This window comes from Pollicipes pollicipes, unplaced genomic scaffold, assembly GCF_011947565.3.
Source record: "Pollicipes pollicipes isolate AB1234 unplaced genomic scaffold, Ppol_2.1 Scaffold_4740;HRSCAF=5597_pilon_pilon_pilon, whole genome shotgun sequence".
Taxonomy (NCBI): domain Eukaryota; kingdom Metazoa; phylum Arthropoda; class Thecostraca; order Pollicipedomorpha; family Pollicipedidae; genus Pollicipes; species Pollicipes pollicipes.
In genome coordinates, this window is record NW_023596545.1 from 39,345,497 (window position 1) to 39,365,830 (window position 20,334).

General features: G+C 55.8%; 1 protein-coding gene across 2 annotated transcripts in view; it reads left to right on the forward strand.

The window, feature by feature from the left end:
- The window catches only part of LOC119099080 (synaptic vesicular amine transporter-like), a 31,753-nt gene extending 14,355 nt beyond the window's left edge, over positions 1-17,398 (forward strand). For both annotated transcript variants that reach the window (XM_037222138.1, XM_037222137.1), the window contains exons 5-12: positions 9,743-9,801; positions 11,302-11,385; positions 11,805-11,987; positions 14,298-14,399; positions 14,966-15,192; positions 16,230-16,413; positions 16,650-16,786; positions 17,295-17,398. In XM_037222138.1, the coding sequence (XP_037078033.1) occupies positions 9,743-9,801; positions 11,302-11,385; positions 11,805-11,987; positions 14,298-14,399; positions 14,966-15,192; positions 16,230-16,413; positions 16,650-16,786; positions 17,295-17,357 (1,039 nt within the window). In that variant the 3' untranslated portion in view covers positions 17,358-17,398. The remainder of the gene's footprint in view (positions 1-9,742; positions 9,802-11,301; positions 11,386-11,804; positions 11,988-14,297; positions 14,400-14,965; positions 15,193-16,229; positions 16,414-16,649; positions 16,787-17,294) is intronic.
- The last annotated feature ends 2,936 nt before the right edge of the window (positions 17,399-20,334 follow it).

Genomic DNA, 20,334 nt, shown 5'->3' on the forward strand with positions numbered 1-20,334 from the left:
CACTGAGCCCGGCCCGGGGAGGGACACCGCGCCCGGCCCTGGGAGGGACACCGAGCTCGGCCCGGGGAGGGACACTGAGCCCGGCCCGGGAGGGACACCGCGCCCGGGGAGGGACACCGAGCCCGGCCCTGGGAGGGACACCGAGTTCGTACGGGGGAGGGACACTGAGCCCGGCCCGGGGAGGGACACTGAGCCCGGCCCGGGGAGGGACACCGAGCCCGGCCCAGGGAGGCACACCAAGCTCGGCCCGGGGAGGGACACCGAGCCCGGCTCTGGGAGGAACACCGAGTTCGTACGGTGGAGGGACACTGAGCTCGGACCGGGGAGAGACACCGAGCTCGGACCGAAGAGGGACACCGAGTTCGTACCGGGGAGGGACACCGAGTTCGTACTGGGGAGGGACACTGAGCTCGGGCCGGGGAGGGACGCCGAGCTCGGCCCGGGGAGGGGAGGGACGCCGAGCTTGGCCCGGGGAGGGACACCCAGCTCGGCCCGGGGAGGGACGCCGAGCTCGGCCCGGGGAGGGACACCCAGCTCGCACCGGGGAGGGACACCGAGCTCGGCCCGGGGAGGGACACCAAATCCAGCCTGAGAGAACATTTTCAGGCGGGGGCATAATCCCTAGAGCTCCACTTTGGCCACCACACTGCTGCTGACAAATTCATCTGATAACATAAGCGTAGGTGGTCATGCAAAAGCTTCGTTTATTTGGTCTTTCCCTTTCATCCCAGGTATCACGTGTTAATAGACGCCGATATCGATTCCGGCACGCATAAAACCCAAAACGAAACGCAAAACAAATGGATCATTCAACCAGAATCTTCATAAACTTAGTAGGGGCCAGATCTCGCGCGGCGCACAGAGCCCCGCGCTGTCTTAGAAAGGCCGCGGCAGGGTAAAGGCCTGGGTTGCCCTCTCCGCCAATCCTGTCCGCCCGGCGGGGATGGGGCCGGGCCAGCGTCTCCGCCAATCCGGTCCGCCCGGCGGGGATGGGGCGGGGCAGCGTCTCCGTCTTTATTGCGCGCCGTTCTGTTTATTTCGGCCGCGAGTGGTGCCGATATGAGCGGGCCGGGCAACGGCATTCTTGGCGCCGGGGTCGCCATCTCGGCGGAGGAGCCCGCCGCCGCCGCCGCCGCTCCGTTTAATGGAATGGGCTCGTAACCGGCGCGGAAGGCGCGCGGCTCGAATGCGTAATCGCTGCCGCCTTTCAGCGGCGCCGTGACAGACTGCAGGACCAAATGAGGCAAGCGGCGGCGCACTGCCGCGCGGCCGGCCGGCATCCTGATGGGTGCTCAGCCGGTCGTGTACGGCCCGGGGGTGGTGGGCCATCGGGTGCGGTGTGATTTATCAATATTGGCAGGAAATGATTATTTTAGGGAACGTTATGAATATTTGGCGCGACGTAATCCATTGTTTCTTGCTAAGGCTTCACGATCACTCAAGTGAAAGGTTTGTGTGATGCAGTAGGGTCTTTCGAGTTCCCATTACCGTTCACATTCCCAGCCGAATCCCGTTCAGTGTATGCAGACTGAATCCCACGCACTGCCTCATGGGGCCCGGTTAGGATGATGATGATTGCGGTTTTCGGGCGCGTCAGCTACGTTTGCCATTTTGTGGCCGGGGCCTAGCTTAAGATAAGGTGACCGCTCTCATATATTTACCACGCGCTCCCACTCACCTAATTCCCAAATGCACGAGCAGTAAGCCAGAAACCCGCTGTTTGCATCGGTATGTAAGGCAATATGATTGCAGCTGCGGTACACTTCGTGTCTCCAGCGATATCCGGTTCTCATTGAATCAGGGGTGAGATCGACTCTTCAGAGCACCGACTCACCCATAACTTATCTAAGAGGGGGGGGGGGGGGCTAAGCCTCCGACCAGGAAGTCTCCCGGCTGAAAAGGATTTAGTTACGTCGAGTTGGAACTCTGTTTTTCTTCTTATTTTGACGACTGAGACGCTGCAAATATGGATCTGAATGCTCCGAGGTTGTACGTTGTCTGCCGCTGCGCAACGCCAGAACTGCCTTTGATGAATCGTATGTCGCTGCTAGTGATGTACGTAAGTTGCTCAATAATTTAAACCAAAAACGACATAGGAAGGGTACCCGGCTTCAAAGGAGAATGTGGTTACATAAATACTGCGTGATGTAAACATGACGTAGCAAAGAACTTTTGAAACTCAAAAATAAAGTCATAAACGAAAGGGCCATCAAGGCACGAGGATTTTTATATCAAGAACTTTTTACTTTTATATATTAGTAAGTCTGAGAAGTAAACATGTAACGAATGCATGCCAGCCCACCTATTGCGAGATAAAGGAAAGGAGAGAGGAAGAGAAAACAAGAAGACATTATGAGCACGTGCAGGGACACGCGGCGTCACGGCCGGCACCGCGCATGCGCATGCCACTCTAGCTGGCGAATGTTCGATGACCTGATGATCTGATGACCCCGCCACCAAGTTCGCGCCCTGCTATACTGCGGCTGCTGGCAGCGGCAAAAGCCAGGGCGGCACCGGCATCAGCTTCACAGTTTGCTTAGTTCAGGATACATTAGTAAAGAACTTCAAGGTAGCAGCATTTCCTTTAACAGGCACGTCTGACACATCAGTAGGAGAATTCCTTAAAGGCCGGAAGAGCCTCAAACAGCTGGGTTCTCCTTGAAAGCCATCAGGGGTATTTGTTATTGGCAGGCCATGACCATTCGCACCAACCAGGAGACCTGGCAGCGCGCCGCCAGAAGGGGACCACTTCCCGGCCAACGAGAGAGATTTCGGCGCCTAGCACAGAGATCTCCCAGACCTGGCCCTCTTCCACCAGCTTTTCCTTCCATCTTCCTGGCTCTCACGCTCCTTTCAGTCCGGGTCTGGGTCCCTCCACGTTCTGTCATATCTTGCTATATTGCTATCTCCATTTTGTCATATCTCGTTATAAGGATTTGTCCAATTCTATCCTGGCCTACACCCACTGAGGCTGACATTGCCTTGTAAAGCCGATAGATGATGCGCAGTTATTGGGTGCCAGGCAGCATGGGCCAGCCGTCAATGATGACGTTATTGACGGCTGGCCCACACTGCTTGACATAGTCATTTACAGCTGGCCCACACTGCTTCACACTGCCATTTACAGTTGATCCACAATGCATGGAACTATGTACCTGCGCACTACTTATCGGCACTTTGTTAAACCCCTATGCCACCACTAGATGTCAACGCCAACGCCACACTGGCAGAGAGTTTGAAATCGCCAGTCCAGCGTCGCCAGGGCTGGCGTAGGGCTGGGGCGGATTGAGTGGAGGGTCACGGAGTCATGTCCCATCTCCATTTGGGAGGGGGCATGACATGCCCATGGGCATGGAGGGGGCATATAAATATCTCCCCGAAGAGGCCCAAAGTCGGCTGAAGGGGCCCAAAGCCGGACGAAGTGGCCCAAAGCTGGGCGTAAACATGCATTTTTTAACATAAGACACAGTAAAATTGTGCATCGTTGGGATTCTAGGCATCCAAGACTAGTCGCAAGCGAAAGTGAAGGGCCCACGAGTAGACAAAAACTATTCTTCACTGATTGAGAAGGTCATGACTGGGATATTGTAAGAGTCACTACGCTGTCTGGAGGCGCCATGCTGTTTCGGGGAAACCTTACGCCCACTTACAGGTCGATCCGATCACTGAGCCTTTCATGCTGCACTTACTTTCTTTGCATTTGCCCGGAGAGCCCTGGGCTGTTGCTTGGACTTTTCCTCCTACCGTACCGGGACGCTGTTGCCAGTCAGGGGCCTGGCACAGATTCTTTCCATCGCCGCGCTCAGGGGCCTGGCACGGATTCTTTCCATTAGCCCGCAAGGTTCTGCACGCTATAGCCGCGGGCTTCACATGTTAACCTGCCGGGATATTCTCGGTTGTTCAGAGGCCTTTCACGTAGGTTTCGGTGAACCTACCGACACACTCGCGATATGCTCGTGTGCCCTCCACATTGATCTAGGGCCCTTTCAATTAACTGTCACTTGTTTAGGGCCCTACACTCTCAACGGGGGCCCCATCTGTTAACTTGCTTGGGCATACTCGGTCGTTTAAGCCTCACCCGTTTGAATGAAGGGTCCTACGCACTTATCGGGGCCCTTCTTTCGCTTCCTCGGCCACACTGGATTGCTTGGGGGCTCTGCACATTGGGTATTTGAATTAAGGTCCCTACGCTTCTGTCGGGGACCATCTGATATCCTGCTCGGGTACATGCGATTTTTTGGGGCCCTCCACAATGGATCTTGGGTACTTCTTTTCTGAATGGAGAGCCCTACGCTGTTGTTGAGGTCCTATCTGATAACGTGCTTGGGCACATTCAGTCGCTCGGGGGTCCTCTACATTGGGTCTTGGGTACTTCCTTTTTAAATGGAGAGCATGAGCTGTTGTCGGGGGGGGGGGCTATCTGTTAAACTGCCCTGGCGCACTCGATCGTTTAGGGGCCCCATACGTCGTAACGTGGGCATTTCTTATTTGAATGGTAGACCCGCTGCTCTTGTAGAGGGCTTCATCTGTAAACTGGCTCAGGCGGGGCCCTCCATGCTGTGCCTTGTGTTTCTTATTTGAATGGATGGTCCAATGCTTTTGGCAGGACCCCATTCATAAAGCTGCTCAAGCCCGTGGCGGATACAGGGGGGGGGGGGGGAGGAAAGGCACTGGACCATACCCTTTGTGTCGCGAAGCGAGCGAAGAGCCCATGAGCAAACCAAGCTCATTTTTCGCTGATTGGGATGTTGATTGGGGGAATTTTGGGTTCATTACGCTATCCAGAGGCCCTACGCTGTTGCCCGGGCCCTATATGTCCACTTGCTGGGTCAATAGGATCACTGAGGAGCCTTCCACATTGCCCTTGATATCTTTGCATTTTTCCGCAGGGCCCCACGCTGCTGTTGGAACGCTGTCTGCTTATTTATCTCGGCAGTCTTGATCGATCAGATTTTCCTCCACGGATTCTTCCCATTCCAAAGGCTCTATACGCTTCTTCCTGAGCGTCATATGTCAGGGTGCACTCAGTTGCTCAGAGGCTCTTCGCATTGGTGCCGGGTTCTTTCCACTTGCTCGGAGGGCCGTGTGCTGTTCCTGGGGCTCACACAAGGTAAGGTACCGAGCCATGCTATGCTCAGGGACCCTTCACTTTGAACTATGGCTATTTCCCTTTGATCTCATTTGCGGAGAACCCTTCACTTCTACCGTGGCCCTTTCTTCTAACCTGCCTGGGCACTCTTGATCGTGCATGGGCATTTATTCATTACATTGGTCTTCGGAAATTTTCCTTTACTCAGAGGGTCCTGTTCTCTGGCCGAGGTCCTATATGTTAGCATGCCGGGACGCTACTGATCGTAAGGGGCCAACCACTTTGGTCGTGGGTTCTTCTCGCTTGCTCCGGGGACCCTATAATTGTTGTCGTAGGCTTCTTTGTTTGTCTCGCCTGGCACCCATGATCGCTCAGGTTTCGTCCCTATTGGCCTACGTCCCTCTGCCTTAGAATAGCATTGGGATATGCGCCGATGAATTTTTACGCGCAATCGTCGAAGGTAATTTCACGTGTCGCCGACGCCCTATGCGTCATTTCCCTCGGCTATTGCATCGTGTCACTTATTATATATATATATATATATATATATATATATAATGATAATATACATTACATAATGATATATATATATATATATATATATATATATATATATATATATATATATATATATATTGTGCGTCACTTTCTTAACGCATTCTGAATGCTGGGATATTTTGTAGTCCTTTATAACAAAGGAAAAACCCTGCATTAGTCTTCAGCTGTCAGCTGATCACGTCGACCAGCCGGCTTATTCAGCAGCCGACTTTAGTTTATTTAGCCTGTTTTTTCCGAACCACTCGGGCTAAAATGAAAGGACTTACCATGATTTGGAGAAAATGAATAAGTTACATGCGTGGGCACACCTAGCGCGCCTAGTTTTTTTTTAGGGCTGCGGACAGTAAGATGGGTTTCCGTATTTACTATCATGTATAACTACATATGCCTCATCTAATTTTCGCTTATCTACCAACCTATTTTGTTGCTGTCTTGCATTTTGCCTTTGTCGTCGTCTGCCCACGCGGAAAAAAGTCTGTCATGTGTCCTCATTTTTTCTATCGAAAACGAAACTTTCTTCTAAGTACGCTTGGAGATAACTGTTAACTTAAATAGCTTTATTTGTCTCTAGGTCTGCTGTGGGGTGCTTTTAAAATAAATGACCGCATCGTTACTCTCAAATTTGCTTAGACGGAGTTTTGAAAACAATAGCGGTAACTTTAACAATGCTTAGCTAGTTCAGTGATGCTAGAAACCGTATCGGCATGATCGAAGTCCCAACTAACAACCCTGCAATTATCTGGCGCGGTGCCGTCCGGCAGAGGCAGAAGCGGGGCGCGGAGGACGATGGCCGCTTGCCGCAGCGGTGTGGGAGGGGCCCGCGTGGCCTTTTACCGCGATGGGGCCGCGCCGGAAGCTCGCCCACGGTCTGTGGTGTCCGTGGTGACCGGATAGCCAAGTCAATCGCCAGAACTCTCATGGCCTGTTCTGTTTTCCAAGCGTCATGCATCCTATGATCAACGACACGGGGTCTAGGTCTAGACGGAGACCCTATAACGGAGTCAGAAGTCATATCCACGGTCTGCTTGATGCCGATCAGCCCACAGGAATCACAGCAGGGGTCTGACCGGCGGGCTTCAAGCGCGGCAGCCCCCGGACTGGTGCGGTCATCTGATACTGAGCTAGAGCTGGCTGCGCGGCAGCACTTAAAACAGCCAGGGCCAGCGCAGCTGGCAGGCAGGCTGAGACAGTCAACAGTCGGGGTCAGCGTGGCTGGCAGGCAAGCTGAGACAGTCAACAGTCGGGGTCAGCGTGGCTGGCAGGCAGGCTGAGACAGTCAACAGTCGGGGTCAGCGTGGCTGGCAGGCAAGCTGAGACAGTCAACAGTCGGGGTCAGCGTGGCTGGCAGGCAGGCTGAGACAGTCAACAGTCGGGGTCAGCGTGGCTGGCAGGCAGGCTGAGACAGTCAACAGTCGGGGTCAGCGTGGCTGGCAGGCAGGCTGAGACAGTCAACAGCCAGGGTCAGCGTGGCTGGCAGGCAGGCTGAGACAGTCAACAGCCAGCGTCATCGTGACGGGCAGGCAGGCTGAGACAGTCAACAGTCGGGGTCAGCGTGACCGGCAGGCAGGCTGAGGCAGTCTCTTGCACACAGACAAATGCTCGTGGCCGTTGGATGGCCTGCAGGACACTGTGACCTCCAGACAGGGTGGCATCTTAAGACAGGCCATTGGGCAGCTTCACCAGCGAACAAACTGGAGGGGCCACCAGACAACCCACAGGGTAATGTGATCCGTAGGACGACCGGAGTGTGTAGACAGCCGATAGGGCAGTACAGCCTGCAGACAGACTCGCAGGCTGCCAGCAGTCTTTAGGGTGGTACGAACAGACCACTGCCAGTAGTCTGTAGGGCAGTACGACCCGCAGGCAGACTCGCAGGCTGCCTGCAGTCTGTAGGGCGGTACGAGCAGAAGACTGTTAGCAGTCTGCAGGGTAGTACAGCCTGCAGACAGACTCGCAGGCTGCCAGCAGTCTGTAGGGCGGTACGACCCGCAGACGGACCGGGGACGTCAGGCCGGGTATCGGGCAGCGCGACCCACAGAGAAGCCTGGGTCAGCGGACAGTCTATGAGAAAGTGTGACCCACAGGCGGGCCGGGAGTCGGAGAGCCGTGAGACTCGCAGACGGGCCGGGGTCGGACAGTCGGGTGTGGCCCACAGACGGGCTGGGGGCCGGAGAGCCGTGTGACTCACAGATGGGCCGGGGGCCGGACAGCCGGCTGTAACCCACAGAAGGGACGGGGACCGGACAGTCGGGTGTAGCCAACAGAAGGGACGGGGACCGGACGGCCGGCTGTAACCCACAGAAGGGACGGGGACCGGACAGCCGGATTTCTGGAGCGGCATCGACCGTCCGACCGGACTGCCAGAGGGACTAACGAGCCCACTTAGTGAATCGCCGTCAGATCAATGCAAGTGAGCCACCGAGCCCACCGACGGCCCAGACGCTCACTGGGACACTGAGACACTGAATGGGGGAGACCCGGACCTAGGGAGACCGTGGCTGAGAGAGACACTGACTGGGGTAGGCCCGGACTGGGGGAGAACCTGACTGGGATAGACACTGACTGGGGGAGACCCTGACCTACAGAGACCCTGACTGAGAGAGACCCTGACTGGGGGAGACCTTGACTGAGAGAGACCCTGACTGGGGGAGACCCTGACTGGGATAGATACTGATTGGGGAGGCCTTGACTGGGGGGGATTCTGACTGGGGTTTGGATGCTGGGTGAGAGACTGAAATATTGACTGAGATATGGGATCTAAATTGGGAAATGAATACACAGACGGGAGGAAACGACCGAAATGCGAATGTGGCTTTTAAGAGACAGCAACCATGGCTGGCAAATGGATGAGCCTTCTGGTACGTGGGGACGCTGGTATGCATATCATGTATGCGTATGGAAATTTTGACATGGGGGAGCGGAGGCGAAGAAACGAGAATGCAGAATGGGATATAAGATTTGAGGAAGACTTAAGAAGAGGAAGAGCTATCACACAGATAACCACTCGGCTATTATGCCACCATCGTGTCAAACTGGCATAATTTCCCCTTGAGCTCCACTGAGGCTTCCTTGCGTTTAATTACACCACCAGAAAAACCTTGAAATTGCCATACACAATATTACACATGAAGTCCTCATATATATATATATATATATATATATATATATATATATATATATATATATATATATATCTACATACAAAATGACTATGGTATAAATGGCGTTATCAGCGGACACCATTGCCAGATATACAAAAGGGGCAGTGTGATAGCAGTACAATGCATTGCTATGTCTGTAGGGGACGATGAGGACTTCATGTGTAATATTGTGTATGGCAATTTCAAGGTTTTTCTGGTGGTGTAATTAAACGCAAGGAAGCCTCAGTGAAGCTCAAGGGGAAATTATGTCAGTTTGACACGATGGTGACATAATAGCCGAGTGGTTATCACCTGAGCCTCCCCATGGGGGACCCGGGTTCGAACCCCGACTGCGCAATGACCGTGACCGGTTATATAGTGACCTTAGTTGCTGACCTGCCCTAATTATGTATGTATATATATATATATATATATATATATATATATATATATATACTGTAAGACATCCCACAAATTGAACCGAATTAATTCAAAGCAATCTTTTTAAATCCAAACTTATGATTTCCGAAATGTGTGTCATATAACCAATGGACATAATAGGCCAAAAGACGTCGATCGTCTGCCTTCACATGTCAATCTCAACTACCTATCGGCAGCAATGGTCTTCTCATGGCCGATGCGTCAAGGATTCGAGGCACGTTGGCGCCGACTGCTTCAGCATCTTTATACAGCCCACGAGATTGTGGCCAGGTGCAAACAAGCCCTGCTGGGCGAAATTATCGGTGCATGTACTGCGGTTGTGTATTCCCAATTTTTCACCTGCACGCACAACATCGTGGAGTCTGCCGTAAACAGAATTTACCTCTTGGATCTCTCCGGCCCGATCATCATAGTAGTTTTACTCGTACCTTGACACTACCATCATATCCAGTGTTTATTCGAGAAAAGTTTCGGCCACCGGGTCCGACATGTAACAGTGCGATCTTGCCTGCAGGATCGGCTATAGCATCCCGATGTTCGCCGGGTTCGTCATCATGTTCCTCTCCACGCTGAGTAAGTACGGACTCACCGGCCGCGCCAGGCGTCGTGGAGTCTATGTGCAGCATTCCGGTCACGTTCGGTGAATATATAGCCAGCGCTGGTGCCATTGCTGATCCGTCCCGCTAGCTCAGCTGGTTAGAGCACCCGTTTTCCGATCCACTCATGAGCGGATCGGGCGTGTGGAGTCTAGTCGCTTGACGCTCGCTATTTTCTTAAGTCCTCGCTACTTGCCCTTGACATGTATGGCCTGTGGCCGGTTGCAGTGGCCGTGCTAAAGGTCGAGTGACGTCAGAGGGCAGGAGGAACCGTGTGGAGCATTGCGGCACCATAAGCCCTAGCCGCAAAATTGTGCCGTCGATCTGGAATTGCGCGATCGGATGGTAGGGGTCAGGCCTTACACAATAGCAACGCTTAGCGTAAGCTTGGATCCCAGACATCCATCCATTAAAATGTTGGGATCAAATCTGTAAAAATAAGTTTAAAACGGGTCAGTAACCGTTCGCAATCGGACATTAGTGGACAGGCTTGTGTTTAACTGCTTAACTCTGAGCGAGGTCGGAAACGACTAAGAAATCGTACAACTTTTGCGAAATCGATACCGCTGAACATTCGTTTGGCCTGGAACCCGAGTGAAATCAGTTATGGGCAGGAGTAATCGATGGGCCGACTCAAGAAGAAATGAAAAGAATAACTTCAAGAGAAAATTTGAACTAAAACAGTAGAATGTGCTCCAATAATTCCTCCCTTACAGGAAGGGTAGGTCTTAACGCCTGGTGCGGCTCCTGACATCTTGAGGTGAAATCAGAATCGACCTGAAATTACTCTGCATTGGTCGGAGTCGGAATCGGATTTAAGCCAGGGCACCAGTCGGAATAGGAATCGATTCCTCTGGATAGAAATCAAGCACCACCCTGCCAGTGGATGTGATTTACATTGTTCGTTGTTTGTTTATGCTGAGTTCCATTTGCATGAGCTCAGAAGTCTATGCAGGATGTCGTAATTGGGAGGGAAATGCTAAAAATGTCACCGAAAATAGAGTGGCACGCCACAGGCACGCGGTATTTCGTGCGCGGCCTAAAATAAGATCGTATGTTCTCCATCTTTGCATTTGCACGTGCCTCAAATTTTTGGGTGTCAACATTTAGTCACGCACGTATCAAAACATGCAATGAATTTGATCGTGGGGAGAGAGGCGGGGGGGGGGGGGATAACGTGCTGCTGTGGCCACATCAATACGCCACTGTGCGATGCTGCAAGTTTTGGCGTCAGGAATTTTGTCTTTCCAAACAAGCATTTGGTCAGAGGACAAAGCCAGCATGACTCGGATGAATGCAACATAACTTGGCCTCTTTTAGCCTGGAGTTGTTTCTCATATTCAACAGTGCTTAACTCTGCTACAATGCAAGCGTTCTCTTGATGCCCCGTTCATATGACTCGACCAGCGCAACACAGCTGAGCACTCCCTCCTGCCGACTCCGTGGCGTCGATTCAGCGGTGACGGTCGCGTTTCAGTCTTCGCGTTCGGCCGGACCTACCCAGTTCTCTTCATAGCCAGAGCGCTCCAGGGCGTGGGATCATCGTGCTCGAGCATCTCAGGTGACGTTCTCGGAGCTTCCACTCTGGTGCGGCCCGCCCATCGACCAGTGTCGGGTGGCCCGCGCCATGAGCCACGTTCGGCAGAACATTTCAAGTGCTCACCGAACATCACTGAGCATTTGAAGTCATTTCCGTGAAACTTATCTCTCGTGACATCATCGTATCTGGGCATATACCTATTTCATTTGAATTGTGTAATATACATACATATAATGTATTTATATATATTGAATAGATAAATTTACTATACATTGTATAACTATTATACACACATGCATGATAAAGTCGTATAATATTGCATGATGTGCAAAAACGTTCGCCACTGGGCAATGAGCGACATTGATCGACCAGTGGTGTGTTTCGGGCCACTCGGCTGGTCCAGTGTCCCTGAGGCCGCTCGGTTCCCACTGTGCCGGCAGGCATGGGCATGTTGGCTGAACGGTACCCGGACGACCAGGAGCGTGGTAACGCCATGGGCATCGCGCTGGGGGGCCTGGCCATGGGCGTGCTGATTGGACCGCCCTTCGGCAGCTTCATGCTCCAGTTTGTGGGCAAGACGGCACCGTTCATCGTGCTGGCGGTGCTGGCACTTGGAGACGGACGTGAGTGGACGTCTGTGGACGTGGGAAGACGGCAGTGGACGTGGGGGGACGGTAGTGGACGTGGGAAGACGGCGGTGAACGTGGGAGGACGGAAGTGGATGTGGGAGGGCGGCAGTGGACGTGGGAGGACGGGAGTGGATGTGGGAGGGCGGCAGTGGACGTGGGAGGACGGAAGTGGATGCAGGAGGGCGACAGTGGACGTGGGAGGACGGCAGTGGACGTTGGAGGACATCAGGATGCATACATGTACTTATTGACGTCATGGAGTAATGCACTGCTGCATCGGCTATGAATCCAAGTCACATATCAGGGAATACATGCAAACATCATGCAGTACACCCACACGTTTAGTCAAGCAGTATACGCACGAAAAACTCTCATGCGCATACCGACAAGGAGACACATTTCCACGGATTTCCAGTCGTGATCTACTCCGGCAGTCGATCTGGCATATCTGTCATATAGGATTTAACGGTGTACGCAAACGTCCGCCATGTCTGCCCCGTGAGCTGAGGCGAGACACGTTATATAAGTTCGGTGCTCCGGTGGTGAAACCCCCTTCCCAGGCCCGGTCATCGAGCGAGGTACGTGAAGCAGGTGGCTTTACCTCGTGCTACGCGTTCGGGCAGAACTATTTGCTCGTAAGCTAAGCGCGGGCGAATCTTGCTCACCGTTTACCACAACGTTGCGCGCAAGACTCAGTGCGCTGTTGCGCGTCCATCACTGCGCAGTCAGCCAGCCTAGCTTCCTTCGACACATGGGACAACTCACGACTACCAGAGATAACACCGTGGACGTGGGGACGTCAGTGGACGTGGGAGGACGGCAGAAGATAGACGTGAAAAGGCAGTAGGAGATGGGCGTGATGGGATGTCAGTGGACGGGTCTCATAGGGCAGTGGTAAACATTCGTGAGCTCATGGAAGTAGCCACCCATTTATACAGGCAAATCGTCCCATCATCAAAAATGTCTCCCTCGTAACGCTGCTAGAACGTAAAACGGGACGAGTTCGTGCACCAAGGGAGTACATTCTTTAATGGCGCACGCGACACCCTTGGGATGGGTATTCTCATAGTCATTGCTCTGAAGCAAACACCCGATGTTCCAGTGAAGTCACATGTTGGGATTAAATTATCACCATATGCTGCTGTACGGATGGCAAGCTTCTGCTGCGGGCGGTAACACATGATAGCCTTTGGTTCAGCAGGCCCGTAGCCTGTGTCCGTGCACCCCTTGGAATCTGGGTCACACCTGCAGCCTCATTCCGTGCACCCCCTGGAATCTGGGTCACACTTGCAGCCTCATTCCGTGCAAACCCTGGAATCTGGGTCACGCCTGCAGCCTCGTTCTGTGCAAACCCTATACTTCAAATATGGGGGGTTCAATAACATTGAACGTAACCCTTTCTTGCGTTGAGGTCTGCAACAAACTGCAAGACGCCTGTCTCATACAAATTTCCAGCCCATAAAAATGGAGAGCGTTCATGCCAAGTGTATCCGCCTTTTTGTTGGGTCGCTGGTGCACCCCCTGGGAGCCAGGTCCGGTTTGGGCCAACTTGGCTGATCCATCACAATACATTGTGATAAGTAAAACATGTTGTCGGTTGCTGACCTCCCTGCCGGAGGCGCTTCGAGGCTTGGGCGAAGAACAGCGCGGTCGGCCCCCTGGCGTGCCGCCGAACATGGCGGCGTCTGGCAACGTCGCATGCCGACCTCGCCGCATCCAGATGTTGGAGGATGCTTAGAGCAGACGTGGGGAGTTGGAAGTAGGCCGTAAGAAGTAGACATGGGTGGCCAACAACGGCAGGCATGAAAGGACACGGAAGTAGGAGGACATGGGTGGACGGCACCAAATGCGTGGTGGTGGACGAACGCGGGTGTACGGCGGTAGGCGGCCCGCAGTACAGCGACACCCCATGGCAACAGACGGACGGCAGTTGACGGGGATGGGAGGGGAACACAGGACGGACGTGAGCGGGTGGCAGTGAGGACCGCTAATTTGACGATCCTGAGTGGTTGGTGGCTCGTTCTGCTGCTTTCAAGAAAGTGTGAACATCCTCTTAGGCGTGCCTAGGTTGAAGCGAATTCACAGTTACAAGCGATTCACGACTAACGTAAGTGCCGTGGTCCACCTGATTGCGCAAACTGAGAGTTCTGGAACTATCACTGAATTGCAGTCACCGTTTGTCTAGCATCGTAGCACGAGCTAGGACATCATTCAATCAACAGGAGGGCGTCTTGTTTTTAATGGGTGGATCATGAAAGCCGGCAACGTCCACCCACCCGTCAACGGCTCCCGGTGCGCCGCCAGTGCTCCAGCTGCTGATCCTGCAGCCGGGGATCCGCAAGCGCCCGGAGGAAGCGCCTTCCCTGAAGCAGCTGATCCAGGACCCCTACATCGTCATCTGCGCCGGTTAGTGCCCGCCGACCGGCAGGCACGGGGCGAGAGGCGGACCAGCCGCAAGCAGCGACGGTGTAAAGTCCCGTGATCCCGTGGCAGTGATGCACCAGGATCCCGTGATCCTGTGACAGGGGTACACCAGAATCCCGTGATCCTGTGACAGTGATACACCAGGATCCCGTGATCCCGTGACAGTGACACACCAGGATCCCGCGATCCCGTGACGGTGATACACCAGGATCCCGTGATCCCGTGACATTGATAACCAGGAGAACTACAGGCACATCCCCAGCTGGCAGCATAAGCACCAATCTGGCATCAGACGACTTATTAACCGTCATAGCTAATTTTCCAAGGCTGTCGACGGGAGGATCCTGCATTCAGGGTTTGTCTGCTGCATGGGCAAATTTCCGACTCCAACGCTACAACCAGCCCGGGACTGGATCCAGTGGTTTAATCCGTTACACATCTCAATGACAATGCCATAAATGTCGTCTTCAGACGCCTGACACCTTTTCTGGGGCCCGATGCTGCACAACTCACGCTCCTATCTCACAGCCATGGCCGTTTTCCGGCAGGGGCCATCACCATCGCCAACTCGGGGATCGCCATGCTGGAGCCGTCGCTGCCCATCTACATGATGGACACGATGAAAGCGGACAAGTGGCAGCTGGGCGCCATCTTCCTGCCGGCCTCCATTTCCTACTTGATCGGCACAAACCTGTTCGGCCCGCTGGGACACCGAGTCGGCCGCTGGCTTGCCTCGCTCGTCGGCCTCGTCATCATCGCCGTCTGCCTCGCTTGCGTTCGTACCGACTCGCGCTCGTCTGCCTCGTGTGTACGCGTTCCCTCACTCGTCTGCCTCGTGTGTACGCGTTCCCTCACTCGTCTGCCTGGTGTGGACGCGTCCCCTCACTCGTCTACCTCGTGTGTACGCGTTCCCTCACTCGTCTGCCTGGTGTGTACGCGTTCCCTCACTCGTCTGCCTGGTGTGTACGCGTTCCCTCACTCGTCTGCCTGGTGTGTACGCGTTCCCTCACTCGTCTGCCTGGTGTGTACGCGTTCCCTCACTCGTCTGCCTCGTGTGTACGCGTTCCCTCACCCCCATGCACCGTGTGTACACATCCCATCATCCGCCTACCTAGTGTGGACGCGTCCCCTCACTCGTCTGCATGGTGTGTGCGCGTCCCCTCATTCGTCTGCCTCGTGCGTACACATTCCACCACCCGTATGTCTTAAGTGTTCATGTCATTTCATCCGCCTGCCTAGTGCAGGCGCGTTCCCTCACTCGTCTGCCTCGTATGGATGCATTTCCTCACTCGTCTGCCCCGTGTCAAAGCATTCCCTCACTCGTCTGCCGTGTGAACGCGTCTCCTCGCTCGTCTGCCTCGCTGCCAACGCCGTTTGTCTCGTCCGTGCGAGTGCCGCCTCGCCTGCCAGCCTCGTCTGTCTTCCTCAGTGACAGCACGGATGTGTAGTGCGCGCCGGTGATGTCGTTACAGGACATATGCAACCCGGTGCTCCCGGTTGCGACCCTAGAAACCTGAGCTCCAGCACCTGGCATTGTGCACAGGGTACACTGAACCTAGCAGGCTGAGTGAGATCCTGTGATAGCAGTGCCATGGCTTCATACATAACCACACCGTGTCAGTAGCCCGTGACACCGATGGATTCACGAGACATATAACGGCTTTGATAGGCATGGCGAAAGTCTCAACCCTCCCCCCAATGGAAGACATCGTCGAACAGGTTAACTCATGCGAACTGCAGTGAGGGTATCTTGGCTCGGGAATCTGAGGGGCGGCACGGACCAGCCGTCCGCCTGAATGGCGTCTCTTCCAGATCCCGCTGGCCGTCAGCATCAACCACCTGATCGTGCCGAACGCCGGCCTCGGCTTCGCCATCGGCATGGTGGACTCCAGCATGATGCCGCAGCTCGGCTACCTGGTGGACATCCGCCACGCCGCCGTCTACGGCAGCGTCTACAGCATCGGCGACGTCGCCTTCTGCCTTGGATTCGCAGTCGGTTAGTGAGATCCCACACATATTTAGTCATCTCCAATCAAGCTGTGGCGCTGCGTCTTAGCTATGTACTTCCGCGATTCACGGCGACCAACTGGACAGACGGCATCCATGGCTCACTCGTTAAGTCCGTTTTACCGGAGTCAGCTGTCGAACAGAGATGCCAGCCTGAGCGGGCCATCCGTTGGCGGGAGCACCCGGGCAGGCAGAACACTCCGGCCTGACTCCGCCCACCCGCAGGTCCCGCTCTCAGCGGCACGCTGGTTAAGTCCATCGGCTTCAACTGGATGCTGTACGGCATCGCGTTCATCACGCTGCTGTACGCGCCGCTGCTCGTCTTCGTCCGGAATCCACCCACTCGACAGCCAGAGAAAGAGGTGCCTCCCACTGGACGGCTGGCAGGGGTTGGCGACTGAGCCGGGCCGGTCACTGAACGCGCCACGCCGAACCGATGACGAGCTGTCCGACCGAACAACAGCCTGCGCAGGCCATACGCGGCCCCAATACGGGCCTGAGACACAAACGCCGAGTCCCTACGGCGTCTCGAAGCTACGACTGTATGCTTGTACGGGGAAACACGGTCGGTAGGAGCTGCATCTTGAGCTAGGCGGCGCCGGTACCGTCGCCTGAAGGCTTCAACCCGGTTTGAACAGAAGCCGTTTCATTCGCCTGTTTTTGTCTCTGCAGACCATTAGCCCGCTTTTTTCCTGCCTGATCATGCTGATTGGAAAGTGTGCTCTCGATCTCGGAGGCCTCGTTATCCAAGGCTGTTTTTGCGCGAGGCTAAATTGAATTTCAATTAGGCCCGCTGCGCGCTGATTCGATTGCGAGCCGAGGTTAACTAATGCGAATATCTGGCCTGACATGCGCCGACGCTGTCCGCAGTCACTCTACAACGACAAGTCCTCTGTGCGCTACGTCACATACCAGAACGAAGAGGACGAATGATATCCGTGAGCTGCGGGGGCCGCGCGACCGGCGCGCCCCGCAGCTCGGCGCCGGAGCCGGCCGCGAGCCGGCAAACGAGCGGGCTCCGGCCGGCGGCGGCCGCGTCTGAGGAGGGGGCGGCCGGTCGCCGCGGCGGATGGCTGCGCCGTGGCGTCCGGCCCCGTCCGGGATCAGTGCCGCCGCCGCCCGCCGCCCGCCGCCCCGCACCGGGGCTCCACCCGACGGGCTGGTTGCCTGGGGACCAATCGATGTCGTGTTATCTGTGCGCGCTAGCGCCCTAGCCTTAAGGGTCCACACGCTGTGGAGGCGGCCAGGGCGGCGTCCGCCGGGACCGCGCTCCGGACGGACGACGCGGCCGGGCCGGCGTCCCCGGCCTCGGCTGCCGACGGGGCGGACCGCCAGACACGGCCGAGCGCCGCCAGCTGCACCTCACGACCTCTGCCTCCGGCCTGCACCGCACACTTCCCACGCCCTACCCGCCGCACTCGCCCGGACCTGCCCGACTCGGCAGCGGACCCTTCTGCACGCGACACGCGCACCGCGGCGCGCGCCCTCCGGCTGCCGCTCCGCCGGCAAATATTGCACCAGCGTATCCTGTCTTCCAGGCGGGCACCCGTCGCCTCTACACGCTCCTATGCCGGCCGGCGACGCTTCAGTCACTCATGCTGGTGTTTGTCCAGAGACTGACGCAGAAGAAATGTTCGTCGTAGGGATGGCGCGCCTGGCAACCGCACCGGCCACATACCGGCCACCATCCCATGGATCGATACGCGTCATGAGCGTGCGCGTGGACCCCGGCTGACCAGCACACAAGATCATTCGATCTGGGCTACGATGTGCCCAAGTTATAGTCCATGTTACGGATGAGAGGCGCCTGCAGAGCTTAATTAAGACCGAGGCCACATCAGCCCATGGCATATGCACTCAGCACACGCCGCGCCCAGCTTGCTGCACTTGTAGCCCCACTACCCGCATCCTTTCCCGCCCGCCCAGCGCGCTCACGAGCTTGGAGGCTAGTCCTCAACCTTTGCGCCGTCCGTCTCACCGCCAAGCATCACCGGCCCGTTCAGGGAGCCTCTCAGATCGTGTCGACATGCGAGCTCCTGCTGCCAGCCCGTTCCCGGCGCGTTCGGTGGTGGCCTGCGGCGGCGCGCTCCACGTCGCTCGCCAGTCACAGTCGGCCCCCGTCCGCCCGCCCGGCGGCGCCCCCTGTACGCCGCCACAGCGTGTCGAGGATGGTCTGAGGGTCCAACGATGTGCCGCAACACTGTTTATTGTTACTTGTCAACAAAACAAATCCACTAAAAACTAATAAAACGGTGAAAATCCCCAACCGTGTGTAGGTCATCGCGAAGAGGTCAGTGAGGGAACGTCGGACGCCGGAAGTCCGAACACACCAGCCGTCACCGAGTGCGTGCGTCGGGGCCATGAGGCGATCCCCATAGGACGGGACTCGGAACGAGAACCGGTGCGCAGGTGCGTGACAAACAATCTCCCGGGAAATGGATGCCGCAGAGCAACACCGGAACACAATAATAGGTGGCAATACCAGGTGGAATGTCCAACATCATGAGCATGGCTAGATCCGGTAACCGTGGGTAATCAGCCTCATGTCAAGATAATCGGAAGACAACGCGGCACTCCTGTCTCCATTCACAAAAGAGGATCAGCACTTTCCTGAGAAAAAGCCTGCTATAATCAAAAGTACAGATACGTCTGCAAAACGAGGTTCCTTTCCAGCGCTAATCCTCCAATGTCAGATGACTATCATTCTAGCCTGAAGGAATGCATGCGACCTAGAGCAACCGCATCCGATGTATTGATGAACAAGATTCTCTCTTCTCTTTCTCAGCTGGATAGCAAGCGTTCCGTTCTCACAGCGGGATGCGGGCGGGTCCGATCCCCGGCTCCAGCAGGATCGCTCTCAGCCACCAGCGAGGCCGGCGTCCGAGCTGTGGCCACCCCACACCCACTGCGGCGCGCCGGCCGCTAGCTGCTCTCCTCGCCGTCGGGCGTCCTCGCGCTGCCGGAACTCGTGGTACTCGTCGTACTTGCGGCTGTCGCCGCGCACGCGGTCGGGCCGGGTACTTGCGGGCGTTGTGCGCCATCTTGCGGCTGGCGGCGGCCGGCAGGTCTACGCCGCACACGTGCGACAGCCGCACCAGGTAGAGAGCACGTCGCTGAGCTCGTGCTCCAGCCGCTTGCGGTCCTGCTGGGACCAGTCGGGCAGCCCGGGCGCCACCTCGCCCCGCCACTGGCTGCGGCCGACAGGAGCTCGTGTCACGCACTCGGAGGCGACTCGCCGGGCGCGCACGATGCGGCCGCGGGCCGACGCAGAACCACGGCGGCCGATACATACACATGTGACAGTCACACAGGCCCAACTATGGTGGTTATCAGGCTGTAGACATGGCACACGCTACGGCCGAGTACCGACACAGAACCACGGCGGCCGACACACACACGTGACAGTCACACAGGCCCAACTATGGTGGTTATCAGGCTGTAGACATGGCACACGCTACGGCCGAGGACTGAAGCAGAACCTCGGCGGCCGATACATACACATGACAGTCACACAGGCCCACTATGGTGGTTATCAGGCTGTAGACACGGCACACGCTACGGCCGAGGACCGACACAGAACAACGGCGGCCGACACACACATGTAACAGTCACACAGGCCCCATTATGGTGGTTATCAGGCTGTAGACACGGCACACGCTACGGCCGAGGACCGACACAGAACCACGGCGGCCGACACATACACAAGTAACAGTCACACAGGTCCCATTATGGTGGTTATCAGGCTGTAGACACGGCACACGCTACGGCCGAGGACCGACACAGAACCACGGCGGCCGACACAGACAGATGTCCAGACACACGTCACAGTCACACAGGGCGGCCTATGGTCACCAGGCGGCAGACATGGCTCGGATGGAGGTACCATGGCGCACGCCGCGGACGAGTGCAA